This window comes from Triturus cristatus, chromosome 6 (assembly GCF_964204655.1).
Source record: "Triturus cristatus chromosome 6, aTriCri1.1, whole genome shotgun sequence".
Taxonomy (NCBI): Eukaryota; Metazoa; Chordata; class Amphibia; order Caudata; family Salamandridae; genus Triturus; species Triturus cristatus.
Window position 1 is genome coordinate 1,451,602,140 of NC_140589.1, and position 25,472 is coordinate 1,451,627,611.

At 42.7% G+C, this 25,472-nt stretch overlaps 1 protein-coding gene across 2 annotated transcripts in view; it reads right to left on the reverse strand.

Moving 5' to 3' along the window:
• The window catches only part of MEIS1 (Meis homeobox 1), a 152,344-nt gene extending 127,209 nt beyond the window's left edge, over window positions 1–25,135 (reverse strand). Inside the window, exons 1-6 of one of the 2 annotated variants that reach the window (XM_085612515.1) lie at window positions 24,319–25,135; window positions 20,859–21,085; window positions 18,040–18,181; window positions 17,637–17,687; window positions 16,970–17,020; window positions 15,361–15,507 (exon numbers count right to left, since the gene is read on the reverse strand). In XM_085612515.1, coding sequence (XP_085468641.1) covers window positions 15,361–15,507; window positions 16,970–17,020; window positions 17,637–17,687; window positions 18,040–18,181; window positions 20,859–21,085; window positions 24,319–24,330 — 630 coding nt within the window. In that variant the 5' untranslated portion in view covers window positions 24,331–25,135. The remainder of the gene's footprint in view (window positions 1–15,360; window positions 15,508–16,969; window positions 17,021–17,636; window positions 17,688–18,039; window positions 18,182–20,858; window positions 21,086–24,318) is intronic. The other variant, XM_085612514.1, reaches the window with a different exon arrangement.
• Window positions 25,136–25,472: the final 337 nt, after the last annotated feature.

Sequence of the window (25,472 nt, forward strand, 5' to 3'; positions counted from 1 at the left end):
CCGGAGTTAAAGCCCAGCTTTTCTTTTCTGCCATTGAGATGGAAAATTTCCAGGCAAGAATTAGCAGCTGATGATGTGGAGTCATAACAGATTTAATCTGTTTGTGACATTCACAAATTACAAGGTACTGGTCTTTCGGATTTTGCTTTTCTTCTTTTATATTGACAGTCATATAGTTGCATAATGCATGGTATGTTTGATACTGTAGGTATTATCCCAATAAAAAAATACTGCACACATTTTTCAGAAATTAATGCATATGAGCTCTGTGAGTTATATATACAATCACAAATAATGACTTGCAGGTACAGCTGCCAAGTCAAAGAGACAACTTTCAAGCAAGCAGCTTCATAACAGATCATAAATGTCTCTCACAAGCAAGTTAGATCCCAAAAACACGAATAAAGCAGTTTAACTTTTTATAGAGACAATTTAAGTATAAAAATGGGTTCCTCTGAAATATATTCCGCAGCACCTTATTGCTTACTCATATACGAAACATAACAGCATTTAGTCTAAATGTAGTAGCTGCAGTACCAAAGAAATGTCAATCTTTAACTTGTCTCACATAGAAAATCACACAAATTTAAGTACAATGAGATCACTGGAGCTCTATCATCCAATATTACTTTCAGGGTAGACCAGTTCCATTGTAGAGACCACAAATAATGGGTGCCCACATTGCTAAATGTTCTTAAGCTTTGCAATTGAAGGTGGATCCCTCTCTCTGGTGCTACAGAAGGTACACCTGTCAGAGGTTCTTGACCAATTACTGAACCAGATCACAAAGCTTTTTCTGTGAGTAGCTCTGTCTGACTCCAACCCAAGGTGTGATTTACTCACAGATTTCAATGAGTAAGGCATGGATACATGCACTGCTTACTTATAACGCTTTCTTTCTATAAGTAGCCATGCAATTCTCCTCGTAATTCTGATGTAAATCACTCCTAGGTCTGTAGTAAGACACAAATAATCACAGAAAGTGATTTGTGACATGCCTGGGAATTAAATTCTTTGGAGCAATTCACACCTAAGACTGAAATAAGGCATAACCACTCGAGAAAAAGATTTGTCATTTGGGCTAACTGGTCTTTGCAGATTTCATGTGGTTAAAATGCAGTGGAAACTCTGTGGAATCCAGAAGTAAATTATTGTAAATTTTGCACACAAATCTTGATGAGGCACATATTAAATATGAACTATACATCACTTACAAATCTGACTTCAGATGGACTGATTGTATTAATCAAGTGTTATAGTTTAAAATAAAATTAATTTGATAATGTACCGCTTATACCATTAGAGTACAATACAATTATAGTGGGCCTGGTCTTGTGATGCTACATTCTGATGAAAGCAAATTTGTAAGCAACACCTCATGATAAGTAATTCTATAGATACAGCTTTTTATATGGTACTCAATAGTGGCACGATGCCTACTTCAATACTACACATGATCTATTTTAGTGAGGGAAATTAATCAAAGTGAGATTAAAGTGATTTATTCCGGTCACCCAATTTAGTCACGCGGACAAGACAAAAATGAGTAGAACCGGATCTCTGAGCTACACTGTCAATAAACTTGCTCACATCTCCATCCAGAAGATGTTTGTTGTGTTTGTGTCAGGGGGCACTACAATATTGAGCAAGATGCCACCTACATTAACACAGTCTGGAAAGTGCCCCAATTTAACAGCAGCTGTCATAAATGGTATTAATTTAGCCTACAGGTCAATGAAAAAGCTTATAATTTGAGTATTGCTGATGTTTCAGTTTAGTAAAAAAGAATGTAATTTTCGTCTTATTCTGGTTACTGCTGGCAATATCTGAAATTGGATTTCTAGAGCAGCTGTATATTAGAGGATCACACTCTTATTTATAGTCCTAGAATATTGGATATGATAAGTGACTCCGTAAATTGGATGGAAGGTCTAAAGCAACTACAGTGTGAGAACACTATACAGATGGCTATACAATAGAGAGATCCATATTATGAATCAGAGAATCATAGGCAGAACCCTACTCTGTGGACGTTTGGTTCACAACAAAAAAACGAATAAGCTCACAGAATGACTATAGAAAAAAAGGCTTAAAACACATTAATAAATGACACAGACATTGCGTGCTAAGCGAGAGGATGGATCTTTGCTAAAACAGTAAGGGATGTGAAGGTTCTCACAACCACTGCGTGAAATGAAACTTTTCATTTTAAGAAAGAGAAACTATTTCTTAGTTCACAGTGTCAGGCGGGGTTAGTTGGAGTAGGCTACGTCAGCTACTTAAGGAGAGTTTTTTGGGAAATGGCTGCATTCATCCAATATTGTGGATCTTGTCTACAGACCTGAAATTAATTACAAGAACTTGAGGCTGATTAAGGTGGAAGAGATACGATATCTTGGCTGTGATTAAATAATTAAAGTTACTCAAAGTGGGTGAGTAACGTAGGCCATAAGGCTGTAGCATGGAATGCCCATGAAGAGTGTCCGAAAATTAGTTATTAAATTAGATCTTGCAAAGACCTCATTGAAAACCCAGTGCTTTGTTACCTGAAAAAAATCTCCCCACTATTACATCAGCTTACTGTGGCTTTGACATTGACATGGCAAAGCATTTTTATATCCAGAATGTGGAAACGTTTCTGAGTCTCGAAGTCAGTATATTCTTCACCAGACTCATATCAAACCAAACTTAAGATAACCCTTTACTTTCACTACACTTAAACCAAACATTCTTGTATATACGTTTAGTTTGCAAGTTGCCGATGATTAATGATATAGACAACTTCCTGTCCCAAGCAATTGTCCAGCAAGTTGTCAAGCAATGTACATTTGAGTCAAAGCAACAGGAGGTGGGATTTCAAAATTGGATAATGTTTTGCATTCTTAGGCTGGTCTTCTGGTGATTGGATGTGGAGACCATTCATATGCATGATGTTTCAATTTAGGTGTTACTGTCAATACATGGGCATTTCCATATGTATACTTCACTGCATGTGGAACATACAGAAATGTGATGAGGGTTTTGTGAAGTGCACACTTAGAATCTGGTGTTAAATGATGCTCTCAGGACCTGAATTTGAACAATAATTACACATTTCGAGAATACTGTTTAAAGCCTTTTGTTGCTCGTCAAAAATTTGGACAATGAGTAAATTTAGGCTGAATGTGTATATTTATCACCTATGTGCCTCATTACAACTTCATATTTAGTCAATGAGGACAAAGTTGCTTGAAAACTTTTTAAATATCGAGGACATATTTTAAAATCATCAAAATTAAAATTTACCAACCACGTTTCTTTTCATATATTGCCTGATCAAGACTTGAAAGCACTATTCATACAAGAAGAAAGGGCATTGTGAAAATAGAGCAAATGTGTAGCAGCAAGAAAAAAATAGTTGTCAAACACGATAAAACATAATTATTCTAAATGTCACTTATTTGAAAACTTTGACTTAAAAAGGAAAGTCAGCGATTGTTCAGAACAGAATAATTTTACTCAAGAAAATGGAAGGCTGTGTTTGACTTAATTTCAAATTGTATTTGAGCCCTTTGACTGATAACCAATTTTTGGGAAAAGGGCACACACTACTGCTGCCAGATATGTTGGGTTTTTGTCAAAGTAATACCATACTGTTTCTGGAGTCGATTTGTGTGTAAATTGCCACTTGATTAAAGAGTCTTTGTCACTTGTGAGATCGAAATGCAGCCTCTAAGTGATTCGACTGTGAGATGTAGTGTGGAGGCTGGGCATCCCCTACTTCCAACAGAACTGTCCCAGGCATTGTGTTTGGGGAGATTTTTAAGACAGAAGCTGTACGCTCTCTTTACCTTTTCACTGTTTCCTGTGAGCCTTGGCAGGGTCACAGATGGCCCTAGCTAGGGGACACATCACCTCTATCTTTCGTTCTAAATAACTCATGTACTTTTTTAACTCAAGGAGGAAAAGCTTCTCAAGTAGTGGGATTTTTTTGTGGTGAAACCAGCAAAGAGATTTCCTGATTGAGTTTCTATGGGATGAGATAGTGGACTATACATTGCTGAGTTAAACATAGGGGAATTTTAGGCCCAACAGACAAAAAGTATACCTGTCCAGTACGGACCGCACCTCCATTAATTGCTATAACACTACTTTGTAACACTAGGCAAGTCCTGGTGTGGACACTATTTTGATTCTGAAATACAAAGCTTCTTCCTGTCAAGCATCATTAAACTTATTATGCAACGTTCTGCTCACAAAAAAAGGCTATATATCAAATTTGTGTGACCTATGAATTGACTTAAGAGCAGATATATCTTGAGAGTTCCTTGCGACAACTCCAAACAGTTACAAACATTTTGGATTGCTTGCAACATGTTCACAAGTTCCTTTGGTCACTCTACATATAGAGTGGCCATATCCAAATTGCTCTAAGGCAACAATATTTATTCTGCTTTAAAATGTGCCTCCCATGATATGACATTGTATATCTTAAAATAGACTCAGATAAAAGCTCAGCTGAGTTTCCACTAATAAAGTTATGTCAAAGCTCAACTCTTGACTATATCTGTTCTATCACGAGTAATATATTATCATGCAATCAAAACTGAAGATGAAACATTGCTAGGCATAACCTTCTCTTCCTATAGAGACAATGAACTAGTGCAAAGCCCTCTCAGTGATATGCTAAAAGTTCAAGTGATAGGATGCAGCCTTTCATAAGATATATGATCTGCAATACTTATTTATCTGAAAACAGCACAATGGGGCTACCTGTAGGACTTACACAATTCCAGTAACAATTAAACAATTTACAGTGTACATGTGCCAGTGATGAAAGACTACAACCGAACTACCATATGGAACCTTTGTAAGAAAGGAAGGTGGCCTGGCACCATCTCAAGCCATAACCATTCAATCCAAGCATCGTATTTCCACTCTCTACTTGAAATGAAGATCCAACAATTACATAATGTCACATTACTTCAGCACTAAAAGCAGCTTTTCAGAAACTTTTCATAAATATTTTCTCCTTGGTGCACAGGGAGACCTTTGAAGAGAGAACACTTCTACCATCTTCTAGTGGTCAGATGGAGGAAAGGGGGGGTAGTGCACAGGACAATTCACTCCTTGGCGCCCCAGTGAACTTTAGATATCCTGTTCCTCATTCATCTGTTCATCCATTCTGCAGCTATCTGGTGCCTTTCGGGGTAAAGTTAGTGTGTCCAACAAGAGGATTTAGGTAAAGCATGCACCTACGACCTACAGACCTGGGCAGGATGTTCTTAACACAAACGCCAGTGTGTGGTGGTACCCTTACAGAAACCAGGTTGGCATAAAGCGTAATATTCCTTTTGTTACTACTTTTAAGTGAGAAGAGTGAGTGATTATTTTCCTTTCCCCTCTCAAAAATGGTAGATAGTACATGACTCTGTGTAGAAATAATCATATATTTAACCACAGCAAAAGTAGTTAAATCTATGCACGGAAATAATATCTCATTAAATTAGTCTTGTTATTATGCCTTTCATAAGATATATCATCTGCAATACTTATTTATCTGAAAACAGCACAATGGGGCTACCTGTAGGACTTACACAATTCCAGTAACAATTAAACAATTTACAGTGTACATGTGCCAGTGATGAAAGACTACAACCGAACTACCATATGGAACCTTTGTAAGAAAGGAAGGTGGCCTGGCACCATCTCAAGCCATAACCATTCAATCCAAGCATCGTATTTCCACTCTCTACTTGAAATGAAGATCCAACAATTACATAATGTCACATTACTTCAGCACTAAAAGCAGCTTTTCAGAAACTTTTCAAAAATATTTTCTCCTTGGTGCACAGGGAGACCTTTGAAGAGAGAACACTTCTACCATCTTCTAGTGGTCAGATGGAGGAAAGGGGGGGTAGTGCACAGGACAATTCACTCCTTGGCGCCCCAGTGAACTTTAGATATCATGTTCCTCATTCATCTGTTCATCCATTCTGCAGCTATCTGGTGCCTTTCGGGGTAAAGTTAGTGTGTCCAACAAGAGGATTTAGGTAAAGCATGCACCTACGACCTACAGACCTGGGCAGGATGTTCTTAACACAAACGCCAGTGTGTGGTGGTACCCTTACAGAAACCAGGTTGGCATAAAGCGTAATATTCCTTTTGTTACTACTTTTAAGTGAGAAGAGTGAGTGATTATTTTCCTTTCCCCTCTCAAAAATGGTAGATAGTACATGACTCTGTGTAGAAATAATCATATATTTAACCACAGCAAAAGTAGTTAAATCTATGCACGGAAATAACATCTCATTAAATTAGTCTTGTTATTATGCGTTGAACAGCGTTTTCAATGTTAAATGTTTGCAAGAGAGAATATAAGAAAGGTTCCTTATGTTAGTTATGCTGCACTATGGTAAAAACATGAGAACTCACATTGGCAGTGTTGTAAAAAGACATGAAAGTCCATGTGTTAGTGGACTTGCTCGAAAAATGTGTTATTGCTCCACATTTATTTTGACTAGCCTGGCAAACGTGTAGGAAATAATTACAGGTTGGTAGAGATGATTGTGGTATGGTGGTTTAGAATATAAGACCACTAAATTGGGGAGGTGAGAGAGAGAAAGAGAGAGACAGAGAGAGAGGCCGAGAGGGAGATATATATATATATATATATACACACACAACTGACTTAACTCTCAGCATCTTGTTTTTTACTTGATGTGAGGGGCCAGTCAGAAAAAGAGTCCGGTATCAACTCCACATTTTAAAGTATTTCAATTAATTAATTATAATGAAAAAGAAGAATGGTGAATTGCACTGGTCAGCTCTCGGGCCTAAAATCACGATTGTCACTTTGAAACTCTGGCAAATGGTAGGTATAAGCTCCTATGCAGATGGGCACAAAAAAAGAACAGTGCCAGCAGCAGCAGACGAAATAACTTAGCAGTCATTCAGCTTTTGCAGGTGTTCCAGCTAAGGAAAGTGTGATAACCCTGTGTAAGTGTAAGGAGCAAAGCAGTTAAACAATGGCTTACATTATATTTTAACAGCTCGTAATGTTGTGTTTTATTGTGTAGGATTATGCCAACACACTCATCCATAGTTTTCTGTCTGCTCGCTGATCTCCCCTGACCACCTGAATGTTTTTCTGACATACATTTCAATATAACAAAACAAAAAAAGTTGTGTTGTTCCCACACTCTTGTGGTTAAAGCTTTAAAACTAGTTTTCATACCTGAACCTATACTCACGATGCATATATGAAAAACAGTAACCAAACTAGTGAGGCCATCAAATTGACTGTTCATAAGTATCCAGGGCAAGCAGAACAATTATTGGTGTCTAAACAGGGAAGAAGTCTCAGAATAGATGCCCATGTGATGATTCTGACTTTGCCTTTTAGTGTGCCCCCTGAATATGAAATCAACAGTATCGACTAGAAAAAATATTGGGGGCAAAATATTGTAAATAAAATATCGACAGGTAAGGGCACCTAGATTTTCTATACTTAACTCCACATATAAGTACCTACATGGTATATTTATTTTCAAGGTACGTAGGTGTGGAGTTAGCTTTACTAAATCTATGCTTCCCTATTTGCACTTCCTTTTTGATATTTTGTCCTTCACAATTCTGCCCTCAATATTAGTTTGCCACAATATTGTTGGTGTCGCTATTCCGTAGTACAATCCCCTTTTACATATGGCTATGTTTCCTCTGATATAAGAACTAAACAGAGCAGTGTGTAGGAAGGTAAGGGAGAAGAAGGTACAGTTTACCATCACACTAAACTTGAATAATTTCTCGATGATAATGTTCGCTTCCGGAGCAAAGTCATATGACATATGTTTAAACTTTGCTTATAATGCCTAGAACTCCACTATAGGTTATGAGGATGTTTTTCTAACACACAAAATAAATTTCTTGTGTGACTATGAATGTGCAATCATTTAGGCAACATCAGATAAGGGAGCACAATTCATGGTCACATTAACCCCGTGTTATTTCTCCTCTAATTAGAAACACATAAGCTAGTTGTGGAATTTGTACAGCACAAAAAGGAAGAAAACATAAAAGATACCACTTATATTCCCGTTATTAAAAAACAATGAAGATATTAAAGCATCTTCTAATTGCGAAAGCCTGCATTTAAAATATAAATAACCAAAACATAAGTTTGAAAGCAAAACGTGTGTTACTAACAAGGCTCAATTTACTAGTCCACCCACCAACACTGGAACTAAATGGACACATAGCAGACTTTCTTAAAGAATTCAAATTTCACCCACATTTCTGATCACTGCACTAAAGCCCCAAATGGATGTTAAAATTATTGCGAATTTCCTTGTAAATCTTTTTGAAAATATGACATATGCAGAAAGAATGACCCTGCTATCATCTCGTTTGCTTTTGGACTCGAAGGACTTGTTTATTTACACTATCAATTGATTTTTTTTAAAAAAATAAACGTGTGGCGAGTTCCATCTTTATTTTATTGCCATGCAAACTGGTTTAACACTTCTTACTGCATTAACATAAAAGCTGTTCCTGTAAGAAAGCATTTATGCTAAATATTAAGAACTGAAAAAGTTTGCTGCAAACTTGAAAGGGAATTGGACTTGTTTGTATGTGGAAATAAGTTGTTGCAGAAGAACACTGGAATACATCATGGTGTTCCATTCACCACAGTGGGCAATTACTTCCTAATGCAGGATTAAATATCATACTTTCTATAGTATGTGTTGCTCCTCTCTGTTTTCCTTAATGGCACTTAATAACTAGTATTGTACAATGAACTACAGTAACTTCAGCAGTCTGCCATTCCATAACCCTCGCCCACACACAAGGTTTGAAAGAATACTTGAACTAATTAGCCCCTGTTGCGAAAAACAATAACTATATCAATCCAAAACTGCAAGCATGGATAATATTTGATCTTAATGGCAACACTGTATTTCACACTTCATATAAAACAATGCACTGTAAACTCTGACTTGTGTCCTTCACACCATGCGTAAAATATTGTGCATCAGCACCCCAAGTGACTAAACTGCTCATATATTGTCCCACTCAGCATATACAAAATGAGAAAAATTGTAATAAGGTAAAAACGTTTTGGGCTATTGGGATGCCCGCTAGGGAATTATAAACATATTTAAACTGAAGCTGGTCAATTGCCCACAATAAATCTGTTGCACATAGACCATCATGGCGAATATTCCTTGGGGACTTTTCATAAGTCCTTTTCAGTACTATAAAACCTTTTGTTTTCCTTAAATAAATATTTAACATTTCAAACACAGCAATAATGTTCAGTCATGACTTCTAAAAACCTATTTTACCAAGTACATTTGCCAAAATGTATTAATTTTCAGAAGCATTTGTGACGTGGCCGAGACACTTAGAACCATTTTTGTGCTCCTTATAAGACCACGTCCTAATGTGACCATGCAGAAATTGCCCTCGAGTACCAAAGTTCAGATATAACAGTTAGAGCTGTTAAATTTAATTAAAACGAGCATCTACACTTGCTGTATCAATTAAAAAGGTAAAAAGTATGTTAAATTGCAAAAGATCATGGGCCCACAAACGAAATTGCCATATTTGCTTTATCTAAAATAAGGCGTAGCCTATACCATTTTAAAAGTAGGTGGCATTTGTGTTATTTTATGTTGCTTCAGTGAATCAACTAAAATACAAAAGGTCCTTGCCCCTCGAAAATACATGTTATACTAAAATTAACAAGAGAAACTTTAATTCGCTATTTTTCTTACTGTTCTTTTGGTGGAGTCCTGTAAAGCTGCCTCATTGTTATTGAGCAATTGTAACATATATTCTCTACAAAAAGATGTCATTTCAAGTGTTTGAAGAAAACATAAGAAAATGTTTGCAATATGAATCATCTTCATTAAAGATACAAAACAGAACATTATAGCAAGGTATCCAAATGACAGATTTGCTGAAGTGAAACTGTAAATCAGCAACACACTCACAAAACGTATATTTCATTTGCCCTCAGAAAACATGGACTAATGAATTCCAATGGGTATTGCAACCATAAATAGTTACTTTCTAAAAAAAAAGTTGTAATCTCTAAGCAGCATGGGCCTGACAAAGTAGATTTTCAGTAAAAAAAAATAGTTCTCACTCTTGCCATTATGAAGATTGCATCACCGCTTTTTGACTAAAATGTTGTAACACGACTTTTAGTTTTTAGTAAAAACGCCATCATCACGGAATAACCAGTTGGGTTGGATGCCACTGCTTTGAAGGTTTTTAAATGCTGATCATGGTTGCATCTTCGAATATTTCACATTAATAGGTGGCTTATATGAATACGTTTGGTTTAAATTTTTGGGGGATAAATTAGCCAACACAAGAAATATGTAGAAAAGACACATTCTGAACAACCCAAGAATGCATTGAGGGACGTTCTGACACTAAACAAGCAACACATTGTGCTTCCTAACTATTACAGTTTAACACAAACTGCCCCTCATTTTGAAAAAATCATATTTAGGAACATCATTGCTTCTTTCCGCATTTCCTTCCTGCATAAGTATGTTGAGAAACATTATGGAACGATTGGGAAAACTGAGTGGAGCAGACTTAACACACTAGTGTGAAAAAAGTTCCTCATGAAGTTGGAGTTGCCTTCCAAAAACTAGGACCAGATTAAAAAATGACTGCTTGCGAGCAAATCACACATCCCACTTTCCCACCTTCAAAGAGCAGGCTGTACGACAGTCTAAGGGACGACAACAATTTGGAATGTATTTATTGCTGAGCTGGCAATTAAAGTTAACCAAAAAAATCGTCCTGAATGTAACTGTCCCTCAAACTAAACCTTGAACGAAGGTCACAACTTGGAGGCTAAATTAAGACTCACATGGTCAGTATTTAAAAAAATTACTACAATGCTTCCTTTAGCAATATTATTTTCCATACAGTTATCATAATTTACAAATGTCAGACCTCATGAAAATATATTCAACAGAGAAAGGTTGTGGCTGGTAGCAGGAACGACAGGTAAGGAACACTGCGCTGCCAGGCGGGAGGAAGGCTGTGTATCCTTGTAAAGTCAATGAAACCCACATACTCAGTTATATTGAGCTGAGCCATCCTTGAAGTCCAGGCTAACCCTTGATCAACAGGTTAATCTATCATCATCAGACTGACTGGGGGGTTCGACTTTGCGTGAGTCTTGGCCTGTGCTCCATTACAAACCTCTGCCTCCTGAGATGTTCATATGCACCCATATAGTATTTTCCTAGGTCATGCACACTCCACTAATAAATGCCATGGTTTTTACGTCGCTCCACTTTGCTCATCCCCCTCGCTGTACCGACGGACAATTGAATTGCAATTACCATAAGTCATCTAAACTAAGCTACACACATATTAAAAAAAACGTTGACGTTCAAGTTATTGTCCGTAATTGAGACCGCTTCCAGTATATTTATCAGAACAACTAAAAACTGAAAACAAAGTCGTGTTTTTTCTTTGACAGCCATGAACCGTGGCCAATCAAATTTAGGCGGGCAAAATGTTAAAATAACTTAACGTGGCCTATCTAACTTTCAAAAGTAGGCCTGCTCCTTGCCACAAAGAGGCCAAAACAACTGGGTGAGCTTGTCTGGGACACTTCAGCCTGCGTTCCCTCTCAAATGAAGGGAACTCGCTATGTTTACGCATACAGCCTGTCAGTGACCCCGCGCACGAGCTCAGCACGCACAGGCTGCAGAGCAAAGCGACTGGACCGCGACTAGCAATATAACCCCGGAAGTGGAAACTCTGTAGCCCCGCGAGAGTAAGGTGCGCTAGTCTATTCATAGGCAAAAGGCTTCTACAAGGGTGAGCGGTCAGACAAGCAAACGAGAAGCAGCTGCATATTCCGTGACACAGTCAAAGCATGCATGCCCCCTCCCCACTGAAAGAAGAGGGCTTCGTTCAGCTAAACTCAACAGGCTCTAGAGACAAAGGGGTTAATTGGATAACTAGGCACTCCAGCTCGCATAACACCTGAAGGGGATCAGCGTTTGTCAGCACAGCCAGGAGGAGACAACAACAGGGCCTCAAACTGGCTGGGCAACATTGGTGAGGCACAGAGAAAGGCTCCTTTCCTCTGCCCCCTTCCGGTGTGTGTTTGTGACAGAGTGGCTTTGCTGAACTCGACCTCTGCCTGGATATGTATCCACTAGCGCCCCGCTCCAAACAACAGTCCCCAGTAATCTAAAGTGAGTTCCATGCATTGTAGTACAATTCGGGGATGGATAGATGGGTAGGTAGGTAGGTAGGTAGGTAGGTAGGTAGATAGATAGATAGATAGATAGATAGATAGATAGATAGATAGATAGATAGATAGATAGATAGATAGATAGATAGATAGATAGATAGATAGATAGATAGATAGATAGATAGATAGATAGATAGATAGATAGATAGATAGGATAGATAGGATAGATAATTGTTTTCCTCCCGAAGTGAAGACTATTTTTTAGCCAACATCAGTGCCTGAAGGGAAATATTATAATACATTTCAGTTGGACATTAAGAAGCCGGGATACTGCAGCAGTCTGAAACATTTGAAGTACAGTGCAACACAGCATTCAAAGAAACAAACAGACACTTTTGCCCACGGCAGGGAGTTTAAACGGGTTAGTAAGTGTGCAGCAAGCTTTCACTCAAGGCCGGTAGCTGAACTCCCCTATTTTTCAGCACTGTTTGAAATGCATAAGGCGAGGTTCCTACACACAACCGCCTCTGTGGTACACTGTGCCTCGTCAATATTTACCAGCAGGCATATATGGTGTCTCGTATAGCTTTCCCTCCACTATAATACTGATTCGTCGAGAAAACGGGCATAAATCTTCATTTTGGAGGCAATTAAAGTGTTGATTTCATTCGTGCCCTTGAGCGGTTCTTGTAATTTGCTCAAATAGCTTTATGTACCCAGCACTCTAGAGCTTTTAGAAACCCATTTTCTCGTTAGACTTGTTGGATTACAATTTTTTTGCTCAGCAGTTTTCAAGTTTCCATGCTCCGAGTTTCCACTTAAGTAGTTGCGCGCTCTTTAGTGGGGTGCAAGATTATGTGTGCAGTATGTGAACTTTCACTTGTTGGTAAAATGAAGAAAAAAAAACACCTATGATTAGCAAAACATCACCTTCCCCTCTCCCCTAACCACACCGTGCCCCAGGGACATGCGCATATTTTCAACGCGAAAAGAGCACTTTTGAGCTAAGTGTTCAGAGAAAAGCGCTGGGTCTGAAGGGACCTTGCTTCAAACGTGACTTTTGCAGCCAGTCACCTTTTTACAGCGCATGGGCTGGAGATCTGTAAATAAATTATTAGAAATAATATCAAGCCCTTTCCTCCTTCAGCAGCGAGGGTTTTTCTACCCCAGATAACCCAGTGGCAGGGCACAAAGCGCCGTCACAAAGGTTCTCGGATGACCTACGACCGGCCCTTGCCTTCAGCTGCCTGGGAAGCTACTCCTTCGGACTGCTCGTAGCATGGCTACCGAGGAGAAGCCGGTGAGACCGACTGCACCCGGCTCCCACAGAGGGGATCCGGCCAGAGACGAGACATCACCCCCCATGAAGGGACCTGCGTTCCAGAGGGTGATACAAACACCCCGTGGCACGTCCTGGTGCCCCGAGGCAACACACACATATAAACACAGTGACACACACACCGAAGGCAGGCCAGTTCTCCCAGGCGAACCACAGTTTCTGGAGCTCACACTGCCATTACTCGGTGACCTTTTGTGTATGGGCCGTGGCTCACACGGGCTCGACAAGTCTGTGTGATTTAGCCCACGCACAACAGGAAACGTGGCCTAGGAGAGGGCGCCTTGGACATGTTTACAGAGCGTCGGGCCCCATCAGATACGTGATCAATCACTGGGGCTAGCGTCGGAAACTGGAGGGGCCGAGGACTCGCAGAATCAGGAGGAGGCGACGCAGATCCCGCCCCTAGACGTGATCACCCCCAGTTGCAGATCCCCCAAAATAGCTGGAATCCCTGCGATCTCTCAGCTACAAAACAGTATCTGAACGTTGTGGTTTGTTGCACTCGTTAGCAGCAGACCCCCTCCCTCCCCTTTTTTAATTTAGGCAATAATTACCGACGACATGAGCTTTTTCCTGAAATAGACTAATTACTCACTGGACCAATGATTCTGGAATTATGGTCAGATTTGTACGAGTCTCTCAAATTCTAGAAGGCGGGCGGCAAGAGGGACAACAGCGACTTTCTATGCTGGTTTTCGTTATTTCTGAAAGCCGTGCCTTGCTCTAGTGTGGACCCGGAGAGAGGAAATAAAATGGGCGCGCTGGCAGTCGCCAGCTTCCGAACAAAGCAATGTTCACTGAGGTCTAAAAGCGATCGGCCAAGGAAAACTGACAAGGGGAGCTAATGAAGCGTGCGGACGGGCGGGTGAGGGACTGGCGCTGCCTGCTCCAAGGAGCCTCGTTCTGCAGGGCCCAGACCACCTATCCGAGTCAGAGGGCCGCTGCCCTCGAAGCATGGGGACTGCTTCCGGGGCACATCCACAACCATGGAGAGACAATCTGAAAGGATCCAGGCCGCCTATTCAGGCCGTGGTCTCGCGTCATAGGCCAGGGGATAGGGGGCCTCCTGGGCAGAGACACCTACAAGGGGGCACAAGCGAACACACCAAGGGTGGGGGGCGCAGGCAATACGAAAATGTCCTGAACATCTATCCGAGACCATTTTTCCTAATCTGTATGCGGGGACCTGGGCACACGGAGCAGAAGCTGCTGCCAGCTTAGGCACCTATGGGGTTTCAGAATCAGGACAAGCAGGAGGCATGAAACAGAATGAAAGGAACCTGACAGGCCACTCGCCCGTGGCCTTGCCACCCCCACCAAACCTCCCAGTGCCACCAGCAAACAGGCACTCGGCGGACAGAGGCCTCTAACTGGTGACAACAGTAACCTCAACGGCAGAAGGACAGCCTAAGAAACGCACCAGGCCTATTCAGGACACCAGCCCCTACACAGGATCACGGACGTGGGACCTGACACACAGAGACCTTGGTAGGTGGGTGTGGGGAGTGGTGCAGACCTAAAACAAACGGTGCAAAGAAGCAACATGAAATGACCAGGCTAACAATCTGGGACCCTGTCCCCTTGCACAGTCACACACCCGAGACAGCAGAACCACAACACGCTCTTAAGAACCCAAGATCACGGCAGCACGGCACTCTGCGCCGGTCCACGTTCACACTTTGCAGGTATAAAGAAGCGATAATAGGCGCACTTTTCCCCTCCCACCAACGCCAGGAAATGTCCACCAGGGGACTCATAAGACGCAGGTCACACAAAGGCGCCGGGGCAGCGCGGCTCTTCCTACCTGGTCTGTGAGGTTCGCCGAGCGGCCCATGTCCTCGCTGTCCGACTTGGAGCCGCCCTCGCGGTCGTCGATCACCAGGTCGATGGGCATTTTCCCCTTCAAGCAGCTGATGTACCGATGGCAGAAGTTGTCGCACAGCTCGTGCACCTGTGGACAGAGGCAGATGGGCGATGAGCAAGGGAAGCCCTCGGGCTGGAGAGAGGCTGGCAAGTGGCAGGCGCAACGCCCTCCTATACACATCACACACCCCTTTAGTGACCAAGAACATAGCCCCAGAGACCCCCGGGACCGCCCAGAATCGGGAAGAACGTGGCTTCTTGTCGGGATAGAGATGTCCCAGGAAACTGACAATGACATGTTGGTTTTAGGGTGAAACTGACTAATCGCAGGCGCTACATGTGATGCTCTAGGGGTGGGAGATGTTCAGGGGTGTGACAATAAGGGGAAACGGTGTGGTGGCAGCGAATTATGTCACCGTGTAGCTACCGCCAGGCCGCACCCAAGGGCAGCATGAAAAACAAATGTATGCACAGCATGTAATGTGTGGGGGGGGTGACCGTGTTGTAAACATATATTTATGCCCCCTTTTTGTGAAAACCTCGCTCACATGTGTGAAGTGTCTATATTGTAAATCTGTGTTTGGAACTTCCTGCAGCATGTGAACTTTCACTTTTTGGGCGAAGTACTGAAAATACACCCCGATAATGTAAACGCCAAACTGAGCCTGGTTCTGTCTTGGACCCCCCCCCCCCCCCTCCATCCCCTCCCCACCCTATCCCTAAGTTCACTGGTATTTTAAAAAGAGAAGATGAACACATTTTCGAACAAGACTTTTTGTTAGGATGTCAAAGGAAATCCTATAAACCAACTGGTGTTTATTTCTTGCTCAGTTTTGTTTTTTACACTTGTCAGAAAATGAGAGGATGTGAAAATAGGTCTAATTTTTGTGCATCGCAGAAACGCTTTCGCTTCTATAAAGCGCATTCCTGGTTTCTTGTTGACAGGGGGGTCCGGTTGTCAGGCTGGGCGTCCTAGCAATTTCTGTCTGCTTAGCATTCACGCAGCTAGTAGATTTTATGGCAAAAATTGAGAACAAGGCCCCGGGTTTTAGCGCCTTGCGCCTCACCGTGCCCCAGATCCAGAGGCTGATGGGCCCGCCGTGGCTTTTGCCTCCCCCACCCCAAAAACCCTTCCCGGACAATGCCTGCCCCGAGCCTGACCCGCTAATATAACTTCTTTTTTAACGGGGTTTCATCTCAATAAAAGCAAACAAAAAATGCTAAAAGGAATGCCTTCACTCGTAAACATGGCCCCTCTGAAAAACACCCCCCTGGCGCATGATTTATTGGTCGAAACCCCCCAAAGTCCGGCGGTAGAGGCGGGATTGCAACTGTTTATAGAGTCGCAGCGAGAAGCCGAAGGGGGCGCGGGGCCCGGGCGCTTGTGAGGCCGCTTTTAATGGACGGGATTGTAATTAAACTGCGAAGAGCAATGGGCGCCGAGATTCGGCTTGACACTAATTACATGGGAGCAGCAGAGAAAGACGTGTATGCAAATGCATAAAGAGCTTGGCATGCAGCAATATTTCAGCGAGAGGGGGAGCATTTACCTTTTCTAACTCCAGCAGATGAAACCGTAATACTTGTATGGCTTGGATCATCTAAGGAAGAGGGGGAAAAACACAAAAGGCAACATGAATAACACCAGCCTGTATAGAGTTCGCGTTTTCACACCAGCCATTGTTAGCATGCCTCTTACATTCCAGTCACTCTCTCAACTTAATCGCAGTTGTTCGCGATCTGGCCATTTCTGGGAGAACGTAGAAGAAATTTCGGATGCAGGAAGGTGCACTTATCACATATATCCTTCAAAGTAAATATGCATTCCAATTATTCAATTGGAATAGTGCATTTTACTAAGGACTCAAAAGGACAAGTGAAGAAAATACGCTTGCAACCCAAACCTTTTTTTTTTTACACAATTCAAAAGTAAAACTTTAGTGACGCCGTTTTACTTCTCATGTAATAGAAGAAAAAAGTGCCAATAGCGAAAGTCCTGAAATGTCCAATCAAATATATAATATATATATATATATATATATATATATATATATATATATATATATATATATATATATATATATATATATATATATATATATATATACTACGTTTATATGACAAATGGTCCAGAGACGTCACTCACAAATATAAACACGCACTCACTCAGGTCAAGCAATTGCAGAAAAAAGTCACACTGGGCGTGCCAGCTCTTACCAAGTTATCCAGCTCTGGATTTGAAGAAAAGAGGGGCTTTTCTGCTCGGATCTAAACCAATGAAACCAGAATGAATTAAAAACGAGGGTACAGAAAAAAACAAGCTTTATGACGCTTTATGAATTTCGAGCGCCACTGCTTACTGTAGAGGGTACTAGGCGCCAAGCGTGCACTCTAAAGCGCTTCTGTAATCTGGCGGACACTAAACTCTAACTTTCGCAGTTACAGCTATGAAAGAGGCGTCCATCTCATCAGCGCGGGCCGTAAATTAGCTGCATTTGTAATCTGAATAACATGAATATTTTACAGCTCAGTATGGGCATAAGAGGATTAGTTGCCGATATAAAATGGCATTTTTTTGTCTCAGAGTGGCGTTCTTTTGCTGTCACGTGGCTTGGCTGACCTGTTTGGCGAACACTGCGATGTCCTCGTTGAAAGACTCCGAGGAGCAGACGTCTCCGCCCGCTACTCCGGGCTCCCGGGGGGTACACGTCGCTAATTCACATTTTTCAAAGATCAGAGCTAGCAGTGGGAAGAGGGGGTGCCTGTAAGAAAACACAAGGGGTGCATGTGTGAGAGCTAGGCCGAGCAGCAATATCTCCAGGAACACTGGACAGACTTCTCTTGCACGAGGGTTGGATCCGCAGCACCCCCCAGGATTCACACCATAAACCCGCAGCACTGTGAACGGCAGCACTTGGGTTCGCACTGTTAACCTGCAGCGTCGTGGGTAAAAATGAACTTTAACTCCTCCAGCATTTACAAGATGGTCCTGCAGCAGTGTGGACACCCCCGCTGGATTCACTCTATCGACCCCACATTGTGGACTCAAACACACTTGTTCGCCAGGATTCAAACTATGGACCGCCAGCTCACTGTGGCAGACCCCCTTCGTCTCCAGGATTCATTCTATAGACTCGCAAAACTGGGCAGAAACTCTGCATGATTCACACTATCGACCCCAGCACTCTGGACAGATCAACCCCAGCACTCTGGGCAGACCCCCCCCCCCCCCGCACCCCTCTCTGGATTCATTCTGTTGACCCGCAGCACTGTGGACAGAAACCCCCTGTGGTTTCCAGGATTCACACTGTGGACTCGACCAATGTGGACAGAAAACCTCTGTGCCCCATGGTTCACACTATTGGCACCGGCACGCAGCACTCTGAACAGACCCCCCCCCCCCATCCCACATGATTCACTCTATTGACCAGCAGGAGTGTGGCCAGAAACCCCACCTCTACCCCAATGTTTCACACTGTGGACAGAAGCCCCATGTCACCCAGGATTCACACAGATATACCCCCAGCACTCTGGACAGACGCCCCCCCCCCTCTTGGTTCACAGTACCTAGACCAACATCAGTCAGGGTTTCCCTCTCTGGACCGGCAGCTCTCTAAACAGCGTCCCTCTAGCACCGAGGGCTCTATCTCTGGGCCCGCACCCGCACATATCTGGAGCCCCCCCACCCCCACCCGGGATTCACAGCAGACCAGTGAGGAGCACAAGTCGCCAATTTCACCGTGTGTGAACACATGCCATGGACGTGTCAACTCTCGTAAACCACAGAAACGAGGTGGAGATTATGATTTCAGAGAGTAAATAACATCACCGTCCATTATGGACTGGCACTAAAATCCCTGTCGATGCTACCCCAAGTCGGTCAATAATTAATATTGTTGTCTCTATTGTCTGGGCACTCAGTCAGTCGGGGATGGTACACAAAACCCGGAATGGAATTGTTTTGAAACATACAAATTATTGAAAATAACAGAAAGGCCTTTACATATGTAGATCACTGTGAAAAACTAAACTTGAAATAAACAATCATTTGTGTCCCCTTTTCAAAGCAGAATAAATGGCAAATCTTGTAATGTCTGTCAACTGCGTTATTTATTTCGAGCGTAAAATCCCTTGTGAGTTTATTTTTGGTGAATGGTTCTATTATGCAGCTCAGCCCTAAGATAGAAACGAATATTTATGCATTTCAAATCATATGTCAGAACGCACGAGTCTCTGACCAGTTTAAGAAAGGGGCTGCGGCCATGCAAACAATTTTGACGGCACGGCGAATTTAAAGTTTCGAAAGTGACGCAACAGAATACTTGTTGCCATTTGCTTTTGTGGCCATCTATCGCTGAAACTCACAGGGACAGCCGGGCAAGTTGTCCCCAGATCGCAGAGTCCACTTATGTGCAAAACACATTCACACTTCACTTTGTCACGAGTTCGGTAGGCGACACAAACACTTAGATCTCGCGAAAAGGGCCCACAACTAAGCGTAATTACGGTGCTGCAGCAACAGCGTAATAACGGCGAAAGACGGCAAGAAGTGAGTGAACTTGATATAATAGGCAATTTAATACACTTATAAATAAAAATAGGCCGCACAAGTCTACTTCAGGGAGATAATGGAGGTGTCCAACATCTACACAAAGCGCCCCTACTTCTTTAGAGGCCCCAATCCTTTGGAAACTTTAAAAACCCACACCTTGGTTATAACAGTCAGTGAGCCCAGCATACATTTATTGTCAAGACTACTCGCTCGTTATAAGGGAACGGCGTCTCCGAGGTTCACATTACTTTATTAGGGAGTGAGTTTGTCCATTTTAGTGACTAAACACAATTACTTGTCTTAAAACAGTCTCGCAGGAAGTCCACACGAGTGAGTGGACAGTACTGCACACACAGCCAGGGCTGTTACAGCAGTGCTCCGGTTTAAAACCACAAGTACTTTACGTTGTGATATGTGTATTGCATGTACTGATATAGAACTGAAACAACATGACAAGACTGCAGGGCGAGAGCCCTCCTCCAGAACACCTCTGCCCCACAAGGAAGGAAGGGAACCCTGGACGTGTGTGAATCTTGGAAATCTGTGAATCCCACAATCTCGTCATTATCTGGACGTCCACAGGAAGGCATCAGGTGACAGAGCACCAAAGTTATTTATTGTAAATAAAACTCACTGAACCGGTGCATCAGAGATAGCCAGCACGCTCTCTGGGTGTCTCAGACAGCCCTATCAGTCTGGAATCACCCCCAGAACATCTCAACACTAAGAAGACACTGTTTGGCTCCCTACACAGAATGAGTGACTGCACAATGAGCCTGTGGTTGTTAAATGCACACAGTATGTGTTTCGTGGGCGTTATTTCTCAGTGGCTGTGTTGCGTTGGCCTCAGGGCGGTGGGCAAGGTGACCCCGGCCAAAGGCACCTACCCGTAGATGGAGTCCTTGTCCCGCTTGAGGGCGTCGTTGACGGAGGAGCCCATGCTGGGGGGCATGGCGTTGGTGTGGCCCGTGTGCGGATACTGATGGGAGTGCAGCGGAGGGCCGTGGTTCAAGTGGTGCACGGGCTGCATGGATCGGGCCGCGTGGGGGTCCCCGTACATGGTGCTGGGGAGGCCCACTCCATCCATCCCCCCGTAGTGGGGCAGCTCGTCGTACTGCAGGGCAGACAGGAGAGAAAAATGGGGTCAGAGAGAGCCTGCAGAGGACAAAGTCACACCGAGAAAAGCACCCTGTTCACACACCCCCGCAGCACCCAACACACTCCGTAAAAATGTCAAAACTACACCCCAATTCCTTCTTTTTAGAGAGTTCTTAAATCCCTATCCTGCCCACATTATTTGCAGCGCTGCTCTCTTGTTTTGGAGATGCGTCCCTATTTGTGGAGCTATTTTTCAACTTTATTACATCCCTGTTGTAAAAATCACTCTCTATCAAATGCAAGTCAATTAGGGCTAGCCCTCGGGCTGTTTATATGCACAAATTATGCAGCCCAACTTGGTTTCTTTTAGGGGCTACGATCTCCATTTCAATGTTAATGTCTAACTTTTTCAGATTTCCCTAAAATAAAAGTCTTTTTCAAATATAGACAATTAAATACAACGTTTTGGCTATGTATATATATGGATGAAATAAGCAACTATATTTTTAGTTTTTGAGGCATGGCCGTACTCTTATTATAGTTTGTAACTATTTTACATTCCTCTCCTAAAAGCCCCCTCTCAAAAACTTGAAAGTATATATATATATATATCTTTTTGGGGGCATATCCGCCCCCCTTCGTAGTGATACTTCCCAATTGTTTTACATTCCTATCCTAAAATTGCTCTCTTTTAACTTATATATATATATATATACATCACCACATTCTTCTTTTTCCTTTTGTGTTTGAGAGACAACTCCCTTTTGGTGTAACTTCTCAAAGTCTTCATACACTACCCTACTAACATGTATTATCCTCTTACCAAGCTACTTCTTCAACTGTTTATCTCTCTCCCTCCTATAATACCTCGCACTACAAGTCCCTGTCCCACTACTTATTTACAATTGCAGCAGCACAATTTCATCTCAGTCGCCTCTAGTTAGAAACACTTATTTTATTTATTAATACAAGTTTCCTGGTTTGCGTCTAAGAAGTAAAGAAGCCCCCCTTACATTCTGGGGGAAAAAATATGACTAGCCTACAGCAGAAGCATTATAGCGGATATATATATATATATATATATATATATATATATATATATATATATATATTGCAAACACAACAAGGGCAAGCTGTCTGAGGGCGGAAGGTAACAGGGGAAAATGCCAATGTTTCTGATTTCCACAGTTTTCACTTTTCACAATGTGTGGTGAAACACAGAGGTTCCACGCAACACAACATAGTACCAAATGGTCCCTTTGTAATCGCGGCATTATCTCGTATTTTAAATCACTCGAAAAAAGTGAAGGACTTTAAGGATTCTGCATATAGTACAAATAGTGTCCATGGTGTAAGAGGTCTTCTAATATTGCAATAGCAGCAGCATACGGTACTTGCAAATAATTTTAAAAACTGCAGATTTCACCATGTGACGATTACAACGCCCTAATGTATTTCACAGCATGTAAAAAGGTGAAAGGCTTTGTGCACATGATGCAAAGTTTTGTCTTTGAAATAGGAGCACCCTACGGTACTTCCAAATAACTTAAAAATTAAAGCTTTAATGAGTGCATTACACCATGTGCTGCCTTTAAATTGCAACATCGTGAAGTATTTAAAATAACTTCAAAAGGTGACTGCTTAAAAAATGTGCAAATGATGCAAAATTGTGTCTTGGAAATAGAAGCATTCTACTGTACTTCCAAATAAGTGAAAGGCAAATAATAAAAGGTAGGTCCATCCTACGGTATTTCCAAATAGTGTAAAAAAGGGAAAGGCTTAAATAATGTACAGTTGGTGCAAAGGTGTGTATGTAAACGCAGCATACTACGATACTTCAAATACATGTAAAAAGTGAATGGCTTTAAGGAAAGTGCCCTTCATGCAAAGTTGTATCTTTGAAATAGCACCACCCTACAGCATTTCCAAATAACTTTAAAAAGTGAAAAGGCTAAAAGAATGTGGAGATGACGCAAAGGTGTGTTTGTGTAATAGCAGCATCCTAATGTAATTCCAAGGAAAGTGCAGATTGTGCCAGGTAGTGCCTTCGTAATCGCAGCCTCGTCTGGTATTTTCAAATAACTTCAAAAGTGAAAGGCTACAAGTATGTGCAGATGATGCAAGGTCGTGCCTTTATGCTACCAGCACCATACTGCACTTTCCAATACATTATAAAGCTATGGCTTTAAATGTTGTGCATGTGACACCAAGGTGTGCCTTTCTGAAAGCAGTATCCTGTGGTATTTGTTTAAAAGAGCTGAGAAAGTGAAAGCAATTTCGAGGGAACAAGCTAGCGCATTCTTTAAAAGGGGCAGAAACTCTTTTTAAAAAGTGAAATCACAATGCCATTTCCCATTTTCTTGCGTATATGTTTTTACTGACAAGAAGCTAGGGTGTCCTGAGGCTCGGCTCCCAAGAACCCAGCTTAGTGGCACAAGTTACCGAGGTGTGGTGGGCACTTACTTGCACCATGTCCTACACTTTCACGTGCTTTCATGAGTAGCGCTTTCACTTTGCACTGCCCTGCAGCTTCAAGCCACTTTGGGGCCAATGCTAGAAACCCGTCTCCCCCTCAATACACACGAGTTGACACTATTAGAGCCAAGGTGTAAACGAGGCTGGGCCAGCCCTCTCTGCCTTGACTTGTAAATTTGCACATGCTTCTGCAGCCCGGGCACACGGCTGCAACTTGGGCGCTGACATATGTTTTCACAACTTCCTACTTTACGTCTGTTTTCCGAGCCATTAACGCACTTTTATAAGTATGGACACGCACTTGAAGAAGTGACGTGGCATGAAAAGGCACAATTTGTATCTATACATATGCAACATTCAATAAGAGCATCTGCGAGGTTGTTTTCACAGAAACTGACATTTTAATTGGAATATATTACCAATAACATTGGTAGATACAGCACGACTTCAGATATAACTTTTTTTGCATGGCTGGAGGTGACTACATTTCTTAGGACTGGTAATGAGGGCAACCTTCCTTCGAGATCGTGAGAAAAATGTCATATTGTTTGCATAAGTGTAATTTAATTACCCCATTTAACTACACTGCTCATATGCTGAGTTATAGCCTGTAAGTGAAGAAACCTACCCCTTAGGTTTGACAATGGTAATTGAGATTTTAGACGCCCGTTCAGAGATGGGCTACTTTAAGAGACAATAAAGTGTCGAACTTTTGTCCAAGTCTCCTTGACAGTAAACAGTAGTGATGTGCAGACACACATTAAAAACACGTACCCTTTGCGCCATGGGCCTGGCCGGCTGTCCCCTTTCTTCTTCAAATTCTAGTATATCCCTCCGATGCCAGTGTGGAAAGGAAAACACAGCGCGACTAAACTCCACAAAAATAAATAAAGGCGTCAAAGTAAAAGAGAAATCCTTTAAAGTCTCCAAAGGAGTAGAGGAACCGGATCTTCAGTTTCGGTGGGGATCTGAGCAAAGCATCAAAACTCCACTTCAGTTTCCAAATGCAGGAGAAATGAGTAAAAAGGGGAATTGCCTCGACTGAAATATAACAGTAAAAAAATCTTCAAAATTGTCTAAAAAGACGCGCCGTGTCCCCCTCTCAAAGTCCGCGTCTTGGTCTCATGGCTGTCAATCAGCGGCTGTCACGGCGGCGTGGGCGCGGATCCTGCGGGAGCCGGACCCGCACTCGGCGGTTGGGTGCGGGCTGTAGTGCCGGCGCTGCTCCTGGGTCAGTCTGCGCGAGGCTAGCGAGAAGCGCTCGTGCCCTGGAGGATCCCTGCTCTGGTCGAGCTCTGAGCGCTATACGGCGGCGGCGTGCCCAACGCGGCTCTGTGTGCGCGCGCTCCTGCTCCCCAGTCTGCTCCAAGTGCGCGGCGGCGGCGGCAGCGGCGGAGGAGGATCCTCGGGAGCAGAATGCTGGAACCCGGAAGTAGTGGTGGCCATAACAGGTCGCGCGGCACACAATGGCTCCTGGGCTGCAACCACTCGCTGGCGCTGAGGAGGGGGAGGAGAGGGGGCGTGGCCAGCGCCGGCTGCAGACGGCTGCTCGGTCACACAGCCCAGTGCAGAGCTGCCCAGGGATGAGCGCAGGGGCTTTGTATCTCCCGGCCCTCCTGGGTTCAGCTTTCTGGTAACCCGTGCTCGGAGGGCGCGACTTACATTTTAACCTAATGGTTGATTCCCTGCTATAAGGATCTGTAGAAATGATACGCCTGCTCAATATATTTCAACGGAAAGTCCAAGCGGAGCCGCAGCATTTTACCCTCAGATGACTCTCGATACAGCACTGAAGGTCTCGAGGAACCCTTTCTCGGCGCTCCCTGGCACAGCAGCAGTGCGACAGCAGCAGGCTGGAGCACCGTCCGAAACTGGCTTAAAGATTATAGAGGAAAAATGGACGAAAGTTGATTCGAAGGATAGGTATG